Here is a 16,182-nt window from a genome sequence, read left to right as displayed (position 1 = left end):
GCCGCTGGTACCGACGGCCGCGGGGACCCCTTCCTCGCCTCAACCCGTGGCTGGTCAGCGACCGTCACGTCAACCCGAGCAGCCAGCTGGTCGCTGCGAGAGCGTCCACTGGCCTGGCGAGAGTCGTCTGCATGACTCTCGCCAGTCTTCTGCTCCGCGCTTCGGTCTTGACGGCGAGCGAGCTCGGGCGTCAAGACTTTGGCTGGACGGTCTCCCCGTCCACTCGGTACTTCTCGCTAACGAGAAGCCGAGGCGGATCCTGGTTTAGCGGCAGAACCGCTAGAACCAGGCGAGGAAGTGCCAGCCCGAAGCTGTACTCCTCTGGTCCCTGTCTTCTTCTTGGTAGAAGAAGAGACGCCCCTGTTCCCGAGGGAGCAGGAGGACCAGCAGAAGAGCTCCCCGAATCGCCGGAGCGAGAAGGGCCCTTAGAAGGTCCCGAAGGAGCCTTCTTAGGGGGGAAAACCGGGTTCCAGCTGGTCGCTGCAAGAGCGGCCGCTGGCCTGGCGAGTCACCTGAGCGGCTCTCACCAGCCTTCTGCTTGCCGTGCCGCGTCTTGGCGCCGAAGCGAGAACTCTGGCGCCGAAACTTGGCTGCACGGTCTCCCGAGGGAGAACAGTACACTCGGGATCTCTCGCGAACGAGAGACCTAGCCGGAACCTGGCGTAGTGGCATCGCCGCTAGCACCAGGCGAGGAAGTACCAGTGCTAACCGATACTCCTCTGGTCCCCGTCTATCTCTTCCTTACGGAAGGGGAGACGGGCCCCGCTCCCGAAGGAGCAGGAGGACCAGCAGAAGGACCCCCCGTCCCACCGGGTGGGACGGGCCCTTAGAAGTTCCCGAAGGAGACTTCTTAGGGGGGAAGGCAGCCTTCTTCTTCTTCGGCTAATGGGCCTTAGAAGTCGAAGGGGAAGAGGCAGCAGCAGACGATGAAGACGAAGATGACACCTTCCTCTTCTTCCTCTTACCTCGTCATGCTCACGCAGGACAGTCGTCAGGTCCTCCATCCAGGCCGGAGCCGGGGCTATTGCCAAAGCAACACGGCCCGACTGCACCTGTCCGGAAGGACCTGGGACTGGGGAAGACACACCGTGGGCAGGACCAGCATGGACAGGCTCAGGAACCAGGAGCGACAGGAACAGCAACCAGCTCAGGAGCGGCAGGAACAGTGGCAGCTGTAGACCCAGAAGGGACAAGCCAGCCAAAGCGGGCAAATCAAATCAGCGGCAGGTACGGCAGGCCCAGCGATCGCCTCGTAGAATCATCGGCAGCCAGCAGGAACCTGGGTACTGGCGGCCGCCGGTCCAGGGGCGAGCTGCCTGGAACAGCGGAAGTCTGGGCAGGCACCCACCCCCTCGGTACAGCGGCGGCCCTAGTAGCAGCAGACGGCGTCACCGACACAGCATGGGGTGTGTAGACCAGGCGGGGGGGGAGCAGCATAAGCGGCCGTGGTAGTAGTGGAGACCGCCCTACCTAGACCGTCTAGACGCTGCAGCAGCCCGTGGATGCTAGGCACGCCCTGCCGCCGCGGTGGTCCATACCTGTCCAAGGTCGTCTCCCACGGATGTAGCACCTGCGGTAGCATAGATAGATTAGTAAGAGGGGTTCCCTCACGCACGGGGGGAAGACATGCCCCACCCCGAACGCAAGGAAGACCCCAAATACAAAATACAACGAGGAAGCTGAGCGGGGGGCAGGAAGGAAGACGAAGAATCGGATACCAAGGGAGTCGCGGGAGAGCTTTCCAACGACTTCCTGGCAGACCTTCGCTTCCCCTACCCCCGCACAGCAGTGAAAAGTAATATGAAAATGAAACAGAATACTGCCCTTGCGATTCACTTCATAGAACTTAAAGGGAAAAAGATCAATTCCCCGGGTAAGAACGGAAACTTGATCCAAATAATATGATGCTATCATAAAATATATAAGAAAATGAAACAGAATACTGCACTTGCGATTTCACTTTCATAGAAAATAATCGTAAGGATCAATTCCCGGGTAAGAGCGAAAATTGATCCAAATTAAATTATGCAAATAAATAAATGAAAAGAATACTGCAATTGCGAATCCACTTTCATTGCATTTATCATACAAAATAAAAGGCTCGTGCTGAGCGCAATCACGCTCTCGGTAACGAACGCACAGGGCAAAAATATAATGAAAAAAGTACTTACATTTTTCCACTTTCGCCCAAAATACATGACTCGGCGCGAGCGCGCCCGCCCGCCCTCGGCACCGAGACATTATTCAAGGGTTCAATTCATGAAAAGAGAGGAAATCGCCGCCTCGACGGCGATAGCTCCATGTTGGTTCATAATTAAGTAATGAAAATGAAAACCGTGTACTTACAGTTTCATTTTCAAGTCAAACAAACCATTAGTAGAAAACACAATATAAACAAAGCATACGACGATGAAGCGGGCAGAGAGCGATGACGAACACGTCCTTCACCCCCGCGGCCGAAAGCAAAAGTGATTTGTTTACCTCCCAGTCGCGCGGCTGTCGGACAAGCAGTTAACTACCGTTCTCCCCTTGTTCGAAGCTTACGACCGTTCCAGCTGCCGCTAGCTACTTCCTATTGTTAAAGGACCAATGGTTTGTATTACGTATCGGAACAAACGCAATTGTAAGCTAAAATTCTTAGATTCTAGTAATATTCAATCATTTACCTTCATTTTGCAACAAATTGGAATTCTCTAGCACAATATTTTGATTTATGGTGAATTTATGAAAAAAACTTTTTCCTTACATCCGCGCTGTAACTCTTCCGAAAATATCAGAAATTTTTTTTGTCCGATTGTCATAATGTTTGCACCATTCTAAATTAGCCGTTACATAAAGTTTTATATATGGAAATGTGCGCAATTTCCTGTAAAATACAACTAAGAAGAACCCATGGTTGTAGCTATCATCAGTTTTGAAATATTTTCATATAAATAACAACAATGTGCCACAATATCAACCTTCGGTTAAATTTGACTCGACCAAAATGGTAAAAAAACGCAATTGTAAGCTAAAACTCTTACATTCCAGTACTATTCAATCATTTACCTTTATTTTGCAACAAACTGGAAGTCTCTAGCACTATATTTCGATTTATGGTGAATTTTTGAAAATAGCTTTTTGTTTACGTCCACGAGTTACGAATTCATGCATCATTTTGTGATAATAGTATTTTCTCTGTGTTGCCTTGATTGTTTTACAGTGTGTTATATACCAAAATGATTGCAATTTAGTGTACAACACAACGAAAAAAAATTAACTCATTAGCTTTAACCGTTTTGCTCACAGCACGATTTGTATACAATTATATATGAACATTTTTTTTGCGCTGTCATATATCCCAATATTTATATATGATAATGATATTTTTTTCATTTCTGACGGTTGCATACTACACTTCAGGCAATGACAAAAAAAGGAGCCAAAAATGAACTCTTAATCTTGAAAACTATGCATGCGGTGATTTTTTGAAGAAAAAAAATTTTTCCGCTTCGGCGCTCACTCGCGAACGCCGCCGACATACGGGAGACGATTTTTAAAATACTGCTTCGGCGTTTAAGGGTTAAGAATGACACAGCCTATTACCTCATTCCGTTTGTGCTTATGTCCATCAGCGGGGAGGAGGGAGGGCACTGATCATGTAATTACTGGGTAAGTATAATTAAAACTTTGTTTTATTATTGTGACGTTTATAGATCGTTCGTCTACCCCGCAATTAATTAATTAATTCGATTTGGAAAACGGCAGCCATTTCTTTAGAATATCAGCTGATTTTTATTCAACGCGGGAAACCCAAAACCCGCCAGCTAGAGATAGGAAGTTCCCCAGTTGGGGGAAAAGAGACTTTTATCAGCTGTAGGGACGTATCTCAAAAGGGAAGGGTGTAGGCAGATGGGTACTTCTTAGACCTATACCTTAAGCTCTCTTTCCTGTGACCCCTCTGCTGGCTGTATGCTTGTTTTCCAGGATTTGCCTTGATCGTGGGGGGTTAAGCTGACCTCCAACCCCCAACAAACCCACCTGAATTCTGTCTCAGTCGGCTGCGAGACGTGATCTCGGACAGAGGTCAAACTACCTGCCTTCCTGTTAGGCCTACCCAGGGTGTGAGTGGCGCGCCGATGACCCAGGCCTCGGACAAAGGGGTCCCCATACTTTTCTACAAAGAGCCACATTTTCTACAAAGAGCCACTGAACACGACATCCAGGTACGTCTTGTGAAACAACATATTGCCAGTCCCTTATCACCTATTATAATTTTGATCCTCATTCTCCCAATTCAATTTCCAGCAACAAAAGGAATTCATCCCTTTGTTCCCTCTCACTGCCTCATGCTTCCCCTTGTGTGATCGTCCCAGACCAATGGAGTCATTGCATACTTCAGTGAAACCTTAAAAGTTCCTTCTCCTCAGTATTAGAGAATTAATTAATCAAAGCAAGAAGTCATTTTTCCTTTTATCTCGTTTAATCTGGGATTCTTTTCCAGATTCCATGAGTCACGTGCCGTCTCTCTGCTCGCAAGTGTGCATTACCCCAAGTGTATGAAAACCAGCTATAACAGCTCAATGGAGCCATCATTTACCTTTTCTCCAGCCCAGCACGGGCCTTTTAGTAAATAAATAGTTGTTAAGTAACGAGCTGAGTTTTCTGGCGACCTTCCCTCTAAAGAAATAATAATAACTTTCAGCTTACGGTAAGTTAAAGCAATTCCCTCTTGAAATCCCTAAATTACTTCCGTTTACGTATCTAGCCTCTCTCAAGGCCGCTATATACGTAACATTATAAAAACATCATTTTTAATTATGCAACTTACCCAGTAATTACATAGCTGATTCCCACATTGACAGAAGGTGGGATAAATGAACATACTCTACTCTAAACCTTTAAGTCATGTAATGAATTAGAAATAGATAAGCTGCTAGCATTGAAAGAATGCTTGCTGTTCCTTGTTATTTAAGAGAGCTTGCAGTAGAGACTGCCTCTGATTGGTGCTCAACTTATCCTGGCGTGGCAGTAAAGCCGAGGGTCACCTCTACTTAAGGGGGAGCCTTGTAGCAAGGATGATTCCAATTGCTCACAAGGACTACAATTTGCCCTTGCCCTGGGCACAGTACTATAACGAAAACAACCAGCTTATTATGTCACCTACACTGAAGTAAAATCCACAACCCATCCACTATAAGTGTTGGGTGCTCTGGGTACATTATACCCTCTTGGCTCCTTAAACTTCAAACCTTCACTACAAGGTGAAGGTTCGGACAATAGTAGGAAATGCTATGTTTTCTTCCTCGATACCATGCCAGTATTTAATATTTTCAAGGTACTGCCTAAATTTCAACACTTATCAAAAAATCTCTAGCGCTATGAGAAATGATGAATGATCATACTACCAGTAGGTCAAATGCTAAATGGGGTAGAGGTTGTACTTAATGTCCTTACCTTTGCTAGGAGGAGGCAAATGCTCCTCTTAAATCTGAGTCTCAAGAGGATAAAGACCATTAGGGTAAATGGCAAGATGTTCTAATCCGAGGATGAGACACATGTACATGCCATAACATCTTGGGTTAAATCCAGTCTGGGCTTCTGGTTCTAGGAAATACCAGACCATCTAGCCAGGCAGTGTGTTCCATTCTTCTCCCTGCAATAATGCACTTCTGGCTCTGATAGAACAGGGATTGCACTCGACTGTAGTTGTGCTCCAGAGTTCCTATCAGAGGGAGTTAGCTCTGCTAAAAAGCAACACTCTGGGAAGAATTTGCTTCTTGCAGCTTAATTCATCTGCCAGAATGTTGAATTACCCCTGTATGAACTGTGCTAGGATTCTGGTGTGGTTCCAATCTGTCCATAACAGAAGGGCTCTTGCTGTTTCGCAGGGAAAAAATGTGTTTCTCCCTGTTTCTTGATGTAAGAGAGGGCTGTTGTATTGTCCAAGCAGTCAGTTACTACTTTGTTGCAGACCAGGTCCACAATTTGAATTTTAGCCCAGCCTAACCCCTTTTATTTACACAAATGAATAATCTACCCACCTGTACGCTTTCTCCAACTTCAGCATACTCCAGAAATCACCTTAGAACAATGGCACAACAAGACTTACGACCCAAAAACTCCTTCCAGACAGAGAGCTCTCCCCTACCAAACACACACCACCAGCATGTGCTTTCTACTGCCCCGTGTTATTGTTTACATCCCCCCGACGCCGTCGCCATCTTGTCTGTGACGTCACAACACAACTTAAAATACATCAACAGACACCTAGAATCAACCATATGCTGTCCATATATAGGACACCCACCATATTTCAACAATGCATAAAATACCAATAACAATTAAACTCCAACAGCACCCAGTGGATGGCAGTCAAGTCTTTCAAAATGATGTGTCACTCTCTCTGTTGAACTTCCCATGTCCCCAATACTCTGTTGTCTCCCAGATCTCCCCAACCTGGATTGGATGTGTCAGAATAGAATACAAGGTTGGGGCTCAGAGGAAGAAGGGACTTCCCTTCTAATATTCTGTCTTCTCATCTCCACCAAGACAGGTCCTCCTTTGTTTCAGATATTGCCTGGAATACAAATGAGTCTGGAAATTTTTTCCCATTCCAGTTATCTTTAGGAAGAGCTGGAGATTCCTCGTGTAGACTGCCCAAGGACACGAACTGTTCAATAGAGGCTAGCTCCCCAGAGGTTCATCCACTCCTTTGCTGAGCAATCTTAAAGGGCTAGCAAATGGTCCACCTACTGAAGGCTCGACTCCACTTTGTGTGGATGGAAAAGCCCGGAAATCCACCAAGTCTATCCTCAAACCCAAATCCTGACAGGAGACTAACTGTGATTTTCTCAAGTTTATCAGAAGTCCAAACTCCTGCCAATGCAATGATGGAATTTGCTGCACATCCACTGTGTACTTCTTCTCTGAATGTGATCAAAGAAGCCAATCCTCCAGGTAAAGAGAGGGTTTTATCCCGACTAGTTGCAGCCATTTGCAATGGGGGCTAAGATGCGAGTAAACACTTGTGGGATTGTCCAAAGCGCCGAAGCAAAAAGCTCTGAATTGGTACTCTCTTTGAAGACGAAACTAAGAAACTTCTTTGAGTCTTGGTGAATTGGGATATGGAAATATGCATTGTCCATACTGACGGACACCATCCAATCCCCTTTATGAATGGATAACATAACTGTCTGATTCATTTCCATTTTGAATTTTGTCTTTCGGACAAAAACATTCAAGAGTGCTTGCAATCAACACAAGCCTCAGTTCCCTGAGGCCTTGGAGACTTAGTAATAGTCAGTTGCAAAACTCCAGGAGTTAGTGGACTACTACTAACTCTATGGCCTTCTTCTGCAAGTGACTTAACTTCTCTTGACAGGGCAACAAATGTCTGAATTTTCCAATTAGGCTAAAGCTATCGGAAAGCTGCATAATGGTGGAACGCTCTCGAAAGGAATGTTGTAGCCTTCTCAACGCTTTACGATCCAAGGTTCTGCTCCTCTTGCTTCCCAGTTCATCTGAACTGGCGGAACCTTGCTCCTGCAGATGCATGGAGGACTGCCCCTTCACTTCTTGGAGGATGATTTCCTAATGGTTCAAGAACTGAGATGTACTCTTCCCCCGATCTAGTGAATGACCTAGAGCTTCCCCTGGCTCAAAAAGGCTGAGCGTGCGTGGAAGAAGGGGGTGGCCTAGGAGTGGTAACACGAGAGCACTTGGTTGAATGAGATAGAGAGGGACCGGGGTTGAATTCATCTGAAGGTCAGAAGATACTTGAATCACTGTACCTTCAGGAAAAAGGTGTTTACTATCCAGAAGAGAGTAAAGGAGGGTGACCTCTGAGTCCAAGACACTCCTTAGTGGTAAAAGAACACCAGAATTCTCTCTTCTGCAGAATGCCCAACATAAAGGGAGAAGCAAAATCTAGGGAACTGTCTCTGATACCTTTATCCAGGTAGGAAGTTACTTGTTAAAGGTCCATAAAAACCTCATCCAGCACCAAACATTTCCTTGATTTTGGGGGGGGGGCAGCCCAAAAGTTCCAACAGTCCAATCAAGGAACCCCACTACTACAAACCATACAGAAGATACCTTAAAAGATTATTGTCGAAAGATGTGACGGTGGAGATTGAAGTTAACCTTTCCCGTTCCCTCTTTTCCAGGAAGCAAAGGTAAACTTCCTTCATTGCCTTAAGTAGAAAAGGAAAGAGCTTCATAAACAACTCAGACGAATCTACTCGATTATCTCTCATATATAAAGACACAGGTGAAGTTGGAGCTACTGGCTAGAAGGAATCACGAGAAATTCGCTAGCAAAGAGGCGACTTGTAGGTTGTAGGAGTCTCCTTATCTCTTACTTCCTCTTCCTCTGCCAAAGAAACAGGGGACAAGGCTGTCTGCAGCTGGATAGGAGCAGTGTGTTTCATGAAGCCTTGGCAAGAAAGAATCTGAAGAATTTGCTACAAAGTAGTAAAGTAGCAATTTGTAGGACATCAAAGACAACTCCTTATCCTCTTCTTCTTCGGCCAATGAAAACGATGACAAGTTAGCCAGAGGTTGAACAGGAGGTACCGAAGACTTTATAAAAATCTATACTACTGTCCAACTTATTTTGAATGGCTGCAATCGAAGGATCAAAGACAGTCATAACTTGCTACACCTGTCATTAAGACAGAAGTAATTGTTGTTGACGGTTGTAGAAAAAACTTCCTACTGATCAAGCTGCGCCTCGGACACTTGTGGAAGCTTGGGTGCCAATGGATGCTCGGGAGCCAGTGGGCGCCCGTGCCAATGGTAGCTCTTGAACAAGTGAGTGTTCTTCTTGAAGAGGTAAAGCATGTGCCAATAGGCACTACTGTGCCAATGAACACTCAGCCACTCGTGGAAGCTGAGGCGCCAATGGGTGCTCATCTGCTATTGCACCAATAGGAGCTCTCAAATTACTGAAGATACAGAAGGCAGGACTGAGTCCCTTTCTACTCAAGAAGGACACACAGGTGCCAACAGACACTCAGGCGCCGTATGCTTCTTAGAGCTAGACTCTAATAGAGAGGAACCATCTGGGGTAGTGAGAACAGGAGTATAAAGGTCTGGCGCCAACAGATACTCTGAACTTTTCCTGATGCAGCCTCATCTGATGGATTCCCAGAGGATGACTTCCTCGAATCTTAGAAGGTATCCTTTCACTACATTGACCCTCTAAGCCGTTGTCATCGTGTGAAAAGCATTTTGGACTGTCCCAGAAGCTGCAAGAAGAACGTTGGTCCTATTGTAACACACTGGCCTTCTTAGAAGGGACAGAAGGTGACACATTACGAGTCCTCCTTTACAGTAAACGAACTGCCAATAAAAGCGCCATGCGCCCTGGTTGATGACTCCTTAGAGCTCAAGCCACTCGCGGAAAGACGAGACACTTCCTTAGAGACACCTTTCCACTGGCGCTCTGTCGCGACCTGGGATTTAAACAACAGGACCACCTGAGGGGCGACTGTCAGTGGGCAAATCCCGCTGACCTCCCTTGGGCTATCAGTATGCCTCCTCCCAGGTGCTGGGAAGTTTGACAGGGACCTTTGCCTAGGAGAATCAGGGGACGAACAGCACCTCCTCCTCTGCACAACACTTCACTATCACAGGATTAACATTGCTAACCCCAACACAACTGACTTTGGTATGGGAAGGAAGCGAAAGAGCCAAACGAAGGAGCAAGTGGTAAAACCACTTTAACACCTGTGTAGCTACAACATTGAGCGCTCTGCCACCACTTTTCGCTACTAGGCTTTCGGGTGCCAATGGGCCTCGGGCGCTGGTGGACACTTAAGAGCCACTGGACGCTTCAGATCCGGTGGAAACTTCAGTTAACTATAAGATATTATCTTAGGTCAAACAAATGACTAAAGACAGGATCAGCCAGAGTAATTTGGTGCCAGAGAAGCTAATAGCTTTAATGGCAAGCATACTATTTTGTCAATCCAGCTACATAACAGCTGCTTTAATTAAAGCTCAGCAAGTACGCTAAAGCAACATTACTTTGTTCTCTTAACCATTTTCAAGTACAGCCCTCTATAGGGATGTTCTCTCTGCAGTGGGCTCTTGTACGTTTACAATGAAAGTTGCTTCCCATAATCAATAATTATTCTATTCTTGCTTTAACTAGGACCTCAATAGATCGTCCTCCGAGAGCCTATCATGATTTATTCTCTTCTACTACATTATACCCTTTCATTTATAACAATCTGTAAAGGAAAGATTGATAAGTGTTTAAAATAACTGCAATTTCGTTGCAGTAATGAATATACTATTAAGCGAGAGGTGAAAAAATTTACATCAAAACTTTAAATAATGATAATTACTAATTCTGCAAAATGCTTTGCAGAATTAAAATTCGACACCAAAATTGTTCTGGTAACTAATGAATTTTTTGTTTATTTTATTAGACACTCTATCAGTCAGTAGCTAATGGAATGTTTACAATATTACGCTTATCAACTCAGCAACATTTTATTTTGTTGCATTATTCATGGTAAAGATTTAATCAAAAGATCACAACTGAAACGTATTATCAAATAATATCTAGTCAGTAACCAGCGTAAACATAGGTCCAACAAACAAATGTTTACATGTTATAGTCCGACAGTCGTCAAAGAGTAGTTGACCAATTAATTGCAATTTTGTTGTAAATGCGAACTAATGATGCACTAATCCAGTGATAAACCAACAAAACAAGGAAAAAACTCATCCTGAAGCTTTCAGCTGAAGCTATTCCATTTTGGTTTGTAATATACAGAAATCTGGTAAATAAATGATGAAAAATGAATAACTGCTGCCGACAACAGCCGTTTACACCAGGCGTCGTAGAAACGAAATGAGGTAATCGGCTGTGTCATTCCTAACCTTCTCGCTAGGGGTGAGACTGGTGTCACCTACACACTTACTTATTGGTGTTGCTACTGCCAAATTTGAATCTATACTGCTGTGAATAACAGTAACTATGACTATAATTACTGGGTAAGTTGCATAATTAAAAAGGTAAGTTTAGAGGACAGCAAAAGAAAAAATTACTTTTGTAGTATGTATGTGACTATTTCATTATAAGGTAAGTTTAGAGGACAGCAAAAGAAAAAATTACTTTTGTAGTATGTATGTAACTATTTCATTATATAAGAAATATGCCCTGAAATTTATAATGAAATGAATAGAAATGTGATCTTTATTTATTCCTATTACCTAAACTTTGCATTTATGGGGACCACTGATGCCACGAGGCCCAATTTTAAAGTAAATGATTATTTCTACCTTATGATTGACAGGGATTTGCTTCAATTTTTTACCACTTATTCTATAGCTAATACTGAATAAACAGAAGTCTTGTTTCAGTTCAAACTTGAAGCAATCAGGAAATTTTGATTAAGTTATCCCTATATATTATGACCCATTTTCTCTGACACATCCTAGAGAGAGAATGGGATATTTTAATGAGGAACAATTATTTCTTAATATTTGTTCTTTCACATTTGTTTTTCATGGATTTTTTTTTTCTTTTTTTACAATCTGTCATTTACAGCGCTATAAATGCTATGAACAAAGTTGTCCATGAACCAATCTAAAAATTTCTTTTAGCAATAACATTTCAAAATGTTTATTTACACAGAAAATTGTCCAAAATAGTAAATACAGGCAGTCCCCAGTTATAGGCGGGGTGCTGATAAGCAAAAAAACCCCATTAACCAAAACTGCGATTTATGGTGCAGAGTTTCGGTTAATGGCGGCTACGTTAGGTGTTATGCCACCATAACTCTATTATTGGCACCTTATGGCACTGTTAACCAAAACTCAGCCTGTTATGGCACCATAAATTACCAATTTTATGGCGCTAGACAAGCGCCATGAAACCAGATTGGCAATAACCGAGACCGCCAATAACCGGGGACTGCCTGTATCTCAAAACTTGATCCAATCTAGGATCATTCATAGATTCTCTTAAGTTTTTAACAATCTGTCATTCACAGCTCTGTACAAGCATTACACAAGATTGTCCATGAACTTATTTTTTTTTTCTTTTTAATAGAGGATTAGTTTATCCAGACCTCTGAGCCTAATAAAAGCTCTTCTTGGGCTAGTTTTCAGGAATTAATCCTGGGAAAAAAAACTATCTAGAAAACTGGTTTTACTTAGTAACATGATTCTATTAAATAATTTTTTTTTTTTTCAGAAAGTATGCCTTTTAATGTTGGGTTTCGAAAACATAAGCTGCTCTGATGGTTCCAAATTTGACGATTAACTAATAAGTGTTGGACAGTCATTGGTATTTGGCGTGTATTACATTTCATTGGGTCTGAATGTGATTTGACATCAAATGACAATGTGAAAACCTAGTATGGCCTGTACGTAGTCTTGTTAATACCAATCTAAACATTCTTTTTTAGCAATAATGTTTCTAGACATGTTAATTTACACATAAAACAGTCCATAATTGTGAATAACCTTTTTCACAATTTGTGGTTCACAGTGTCATACAAGCGATAAACAAAGTTGTCAATAAACCAAAAAAAAATTTTCAGCATTATCGTTTCAGCATATTATGTTTATTTAGACATACAACAATTGAAAACTGTTACTAACTAAAATTTGATAATTCCTCAAAACTGAACTGGATTAAGAGCTACTACAATTAAACGTATACAATAAAGTTATGACTCTACCTGTGAAATCTGTTGTGCAATCATGATAGTGCGTGACATGTTGAACTTATCCTTCAAAACATGTATATGCTGGTAAAGTGTTCTCCCCTTACACAAGCTTGTAACAATGGCTAGTCGAGGAGGTTTCATGCAGGCCCCCATGAATAAGACCAGATTCTCATGTCGAGTCTTTCGGAATGTGCTCACCTGAAGAGAGACGAAAAATTAAGAATTTCTTATGTAATTTCCTGTAGCATATCGCGAGAGAATGGATAACAGAAACATAAGAACTCACCTCAGCCTTGAAGGCTTCAAGTGTTTTCTCATCATTCACATAATCCATCCGCAGTTCTTTTATGGCAACTTGCCCGTGCCAGTTCCCTGAATAAACTATGCCAAACCTTCCACGTCCTATGACTTCTCTACGGTCCAGTTCATCATATGGAATGTCCCACTCACGAAGTGACTGCGAAACACTGCTAACACTGTTTTGTCTTGTACAACGAGGATCTGCATTTTCTCCATCAGATACTGTAGAATCCTGTGAATCTACTCTACCAGCTATAGTTCTTTCTGAGTCATCAGTGCCAGTGCTCCCAGACCTGAAAATTTAAGAAAAATTATTTGATCAGGTAAATCCTGTAACAAAACATTTATTCAAGGAAACATTATAGCATAAAGTTTTACATATGGAAACATTTTTACTCTCCTTTAGACTGACCCATACAAGATTCTTTCATATATAACTGGCATAACCTGGAGCAGAAAATCAGAATAGGTGAGTATCTGACAGGATGAATGTAAAGGGAAAGGCTGAAAAGTTAAATGGAAAAAAACATTGTAGCTGGAGGACAATAAGACAAAGTGAAGCTCTATTTCAACCTCAGGGCCATCTCAAGCCCCACAAACAGTTACACACTTTCAACAGTATGGCCAGACAACTTGCTTCAAAACAAAGCCCTCAGTTTTAACCAAATACTTGGAAATAACAGGACATTTTAAAAAATTTGAAAAGACTATTTCTCTGCCTGTTTCACATATTCTGCACATAGTATTGTTTTTGGAAGAATCCCCAATGTATGGCATTCACAAACTCTGAGACAATATACTCTATCAGCCTTGCATTCAATTAATTTCCTAACGCATTCTCTGCATTTCCTACTTCAACATTTATATTAGCCTTCACAGTCCAACCTAAAACATATATTAGGCACACTCTTAGACTGGGCTAAATTTAAGGATGGTTTAAAAAAAATAATAAATAAATCCCTTCAATAGAAAGAAGAAGATATGCATACAAAAATCCCTTCGATAGAAAGAGGAAGATATGCGCATATGCACATTGTATAAGAAAAAAAATTCTAAAAATATTTCTGCATCTTCCAAGACTGTCATGAAAAATATGCTCATTTTATCAAGTTATGTTTTTTCTAATAATTTTATTTTGTATAATTAGAATGAAGCTCACACAATATCATATCTGATAAGAACTAAAATCAGTAACACATTCTGAGTAGTATATTTATTATAAAATATTTATAATACATCCTTGGATGGGAATTGTCGACAACATTCCCTTTCAACATCTTGAGGCAAACTGAACTCTCGCTACCAATTATTTATTGCCCATGTAAATGTTGATCATCAGAGGATGATACTCTGAATTTACCATAAAGCTATAAGTAGTCTTGTCATTTTACAACACTGGCTCACAAAGGGTTAATGGTTAAGACTGACTTGGGGAAACCATGCTTTCCTTCAAATCCAAAAATAGCTGAAGATATCTCAGATAATGTATAAGACACCACACTAAAAGTTACACTGACCCTGATGTTTGTGATACTGTGCGGTCTGAATCATGAGACTGGCGGGAATCTATAACATCACTCTGTGGAGAGGAAGTAGAAAGTGGTGCCTTTGGGGGGATGCGGTTGTTAATGGTCTTGAGAGGTCGCATTTCTAGAGGAATGTCTCCACAAGGATTTTCTGCCACTTCTGAAAAATAATATTTAGGTACATGAAAGGACTCCTTGACGTAACTCGTGATGTTTTTATTCTACTGCATACCATATTAATTAATTTAAATAATAAAAAACAAGACACAACCCTACTTGTGTTCTTTTAAATCTAAATTTCTCTGAAAATAGGACATTTTAATGTTCAATACTCAATATCCTCATTCTCACATAAAATTAATACCCCAAACTTACGCAAAGATAGGGAAATTTTCACATAATTTTGGCATTGTCATTAAAAAGATAATAAATGCTTACTTCTAGAGTTTGAACATTAAATATGGCCCTAATCATGCTCCCTAAGTATTAAGCTAACTTTTAAGTGAAATTAAAGCTACTGTAATTTTATCTAAAAGTTACCTTAATACATTACAGGCAGTCCCCGGGTTACGACGGGTTCGGCTTACGACATTTCGAGGTTAAGGCACTTTTCAATTATATTCATCAGAAATTATTTCCAGGGTTACGACATGTTCCAGGGTTATGGCGCCTACAACGCTGATATGGCATTAGAAAAATGACAACAAAAATGCAAAAATAATCCATATTTGAAAGTTTTTTATGAAAAACGCAATAAGAATGCAGTTTACATAGTTTTTAATGCACCCAAAGCATTAAAAGTAAGGTTTTCTTACGATTTCTGACGATGTTCCGGCTTACGACGATTTTCGGCTTACAACGCATCTCAAGAACAGAATTCCCGTTGTAACTCGGGGACTGCCTGTACTCTTAAAAGATAAATAAATGGTTGGTAAAAGTATAGCAGTGAGAAGATTACATGCATGCTACGTATCTCTCTTCTTTCCCATTCTGACCAACCTATTTTTAATCTCTCTTCTTTCCCATTCTGACCGACCTACTTTTAGAAGTGTCCTCAGCCTCGTTTTTAAGAAATGGCTTAATCTCCCTCTTTGCTCTGAAATTTCTTTTCATGAACAAAGTGCTTTTTATCTGGACTAATACAACTCTTAGTTATGTGTCGACTAATACAACTCTTAGTTATGTGTCTATGTTTTAGAATGGCACATTTACAGTTCTAGACAATAAAGGTCAAATACGACATTTAAAATTATCTATTGCTAACTATGAGAGAGAGAGAGAGAGAGAGAGAGAGAGAGAGAGAGAGAGAGAGAGAGAGAGAGAGAGAGAGAGAATTACGTAAAAATCACTGACCTAATTGATAACATCCCTCCCACTACATTACTTGACATATTTGACAGCTCTGGCTTCGAGCTTCTCTTCGAGTTACAGACACAAGATGAGGGAAAGGATATTTTCATATGCATTTTATAATTACAGTTACATTATTATTATTATTATCAATCTTCTTAATATTAGAAAACATTAATAAACATATGCATATAAATATATTATGACTATTATTAATCATTAATATTTGAAAATATTAATAAACATATCCACATAACATAACAATTCTCACATCTCAGTAAGAGGGAGAGAGGTGTTGTCCTTACTTAAAAAGAGTGAAATGGCAAGATTATTGT

General features: G+C 41.6%; 1 protein-coding gene and 1 long non-coding RNA gene across 7 annotated transcripts in view; one reads left to right on the top strand and one right to left on the bottom strand.

Annotated features, from left to right (window-relative positions):
- The window catches only part of LOC135205436 (kinase suppressor of Ras 2-like), a 174,351-nt gene that overhangs the window by 31,218 nt on the left and 126,951 nt on the right, over positions 1-16,182 (bottom strand). For 3 of the 5 annotated variants that reach the window (XM_064236015.1, XM_064236016.1, XM_064236017.1), the window contains exons 12-15: positions 15,313-15,405; positions 14,489-14,657; positions 12,958-13,264; positions 12,684-12,869 (exon numbers count right to left, since the gene is read on the bottom strand). In XM_064236015.1, coding sequence (XP_064092085.1) covers positions 12,684-12,869; positions 12,958-13,264; positions 14,489-14,657; positions 15,313-15,405 — 755 coding nt within the window. The remainder of the gene's footprint in view (positions 1-12,683; positions 12,870-12,957; positions 13,265-14,488; positions 14,658-15,312; positions 15,406-16,182) is intronic. The other 2 variants (XM_064236018.1, XM_064236019.1) reach the window with 1 other exon arrangement.
- The window catches only part of LOC135205437 (uncharacterized), a 222,642-nt gene that overhangs the window by 194,815 nt on the left and 11,645 nt on the right, over positions 1-16,182 (top strand). Inside the window, exon 4 of one of the 2 annotated variants that reach the window (XR_010312532.1) lies at positions 12,194-12,675. The exons of the other annotated variant lie outside the window; for it this stretch is intronic. This is a non-coding gene — a long non-coding RNA (uncharacterized LOC135205437). Of the gene's footprint in view, positions 1-12,193; positions 12,676-16,182 lie in introns of those variants that run through there. 2 annotated transcript variants of the gene reach the window in all.

Source organism: Macrobrachium nipponense, chromosome 24 (genome assembly GCF_015104395.2).
Source record: "Macrobrachium nipponense isolate FS-2020 chromosome 24, ASM1510439v2, whole genome shotgun sequence".
Taxonomy (NCBI): domain Eukaryota; kingdom Metazoa; phylum Arthropoda; class Malacostraca; order Decapoda; family Palaemonidae; genus Macrobrachium; species Macrobrachium nipponense.
The sequence above is the reverse complement of the archived record's forward strand: the minus strand, read 5'-3'. Positions and strand labels throughout refer to the sequence as shown.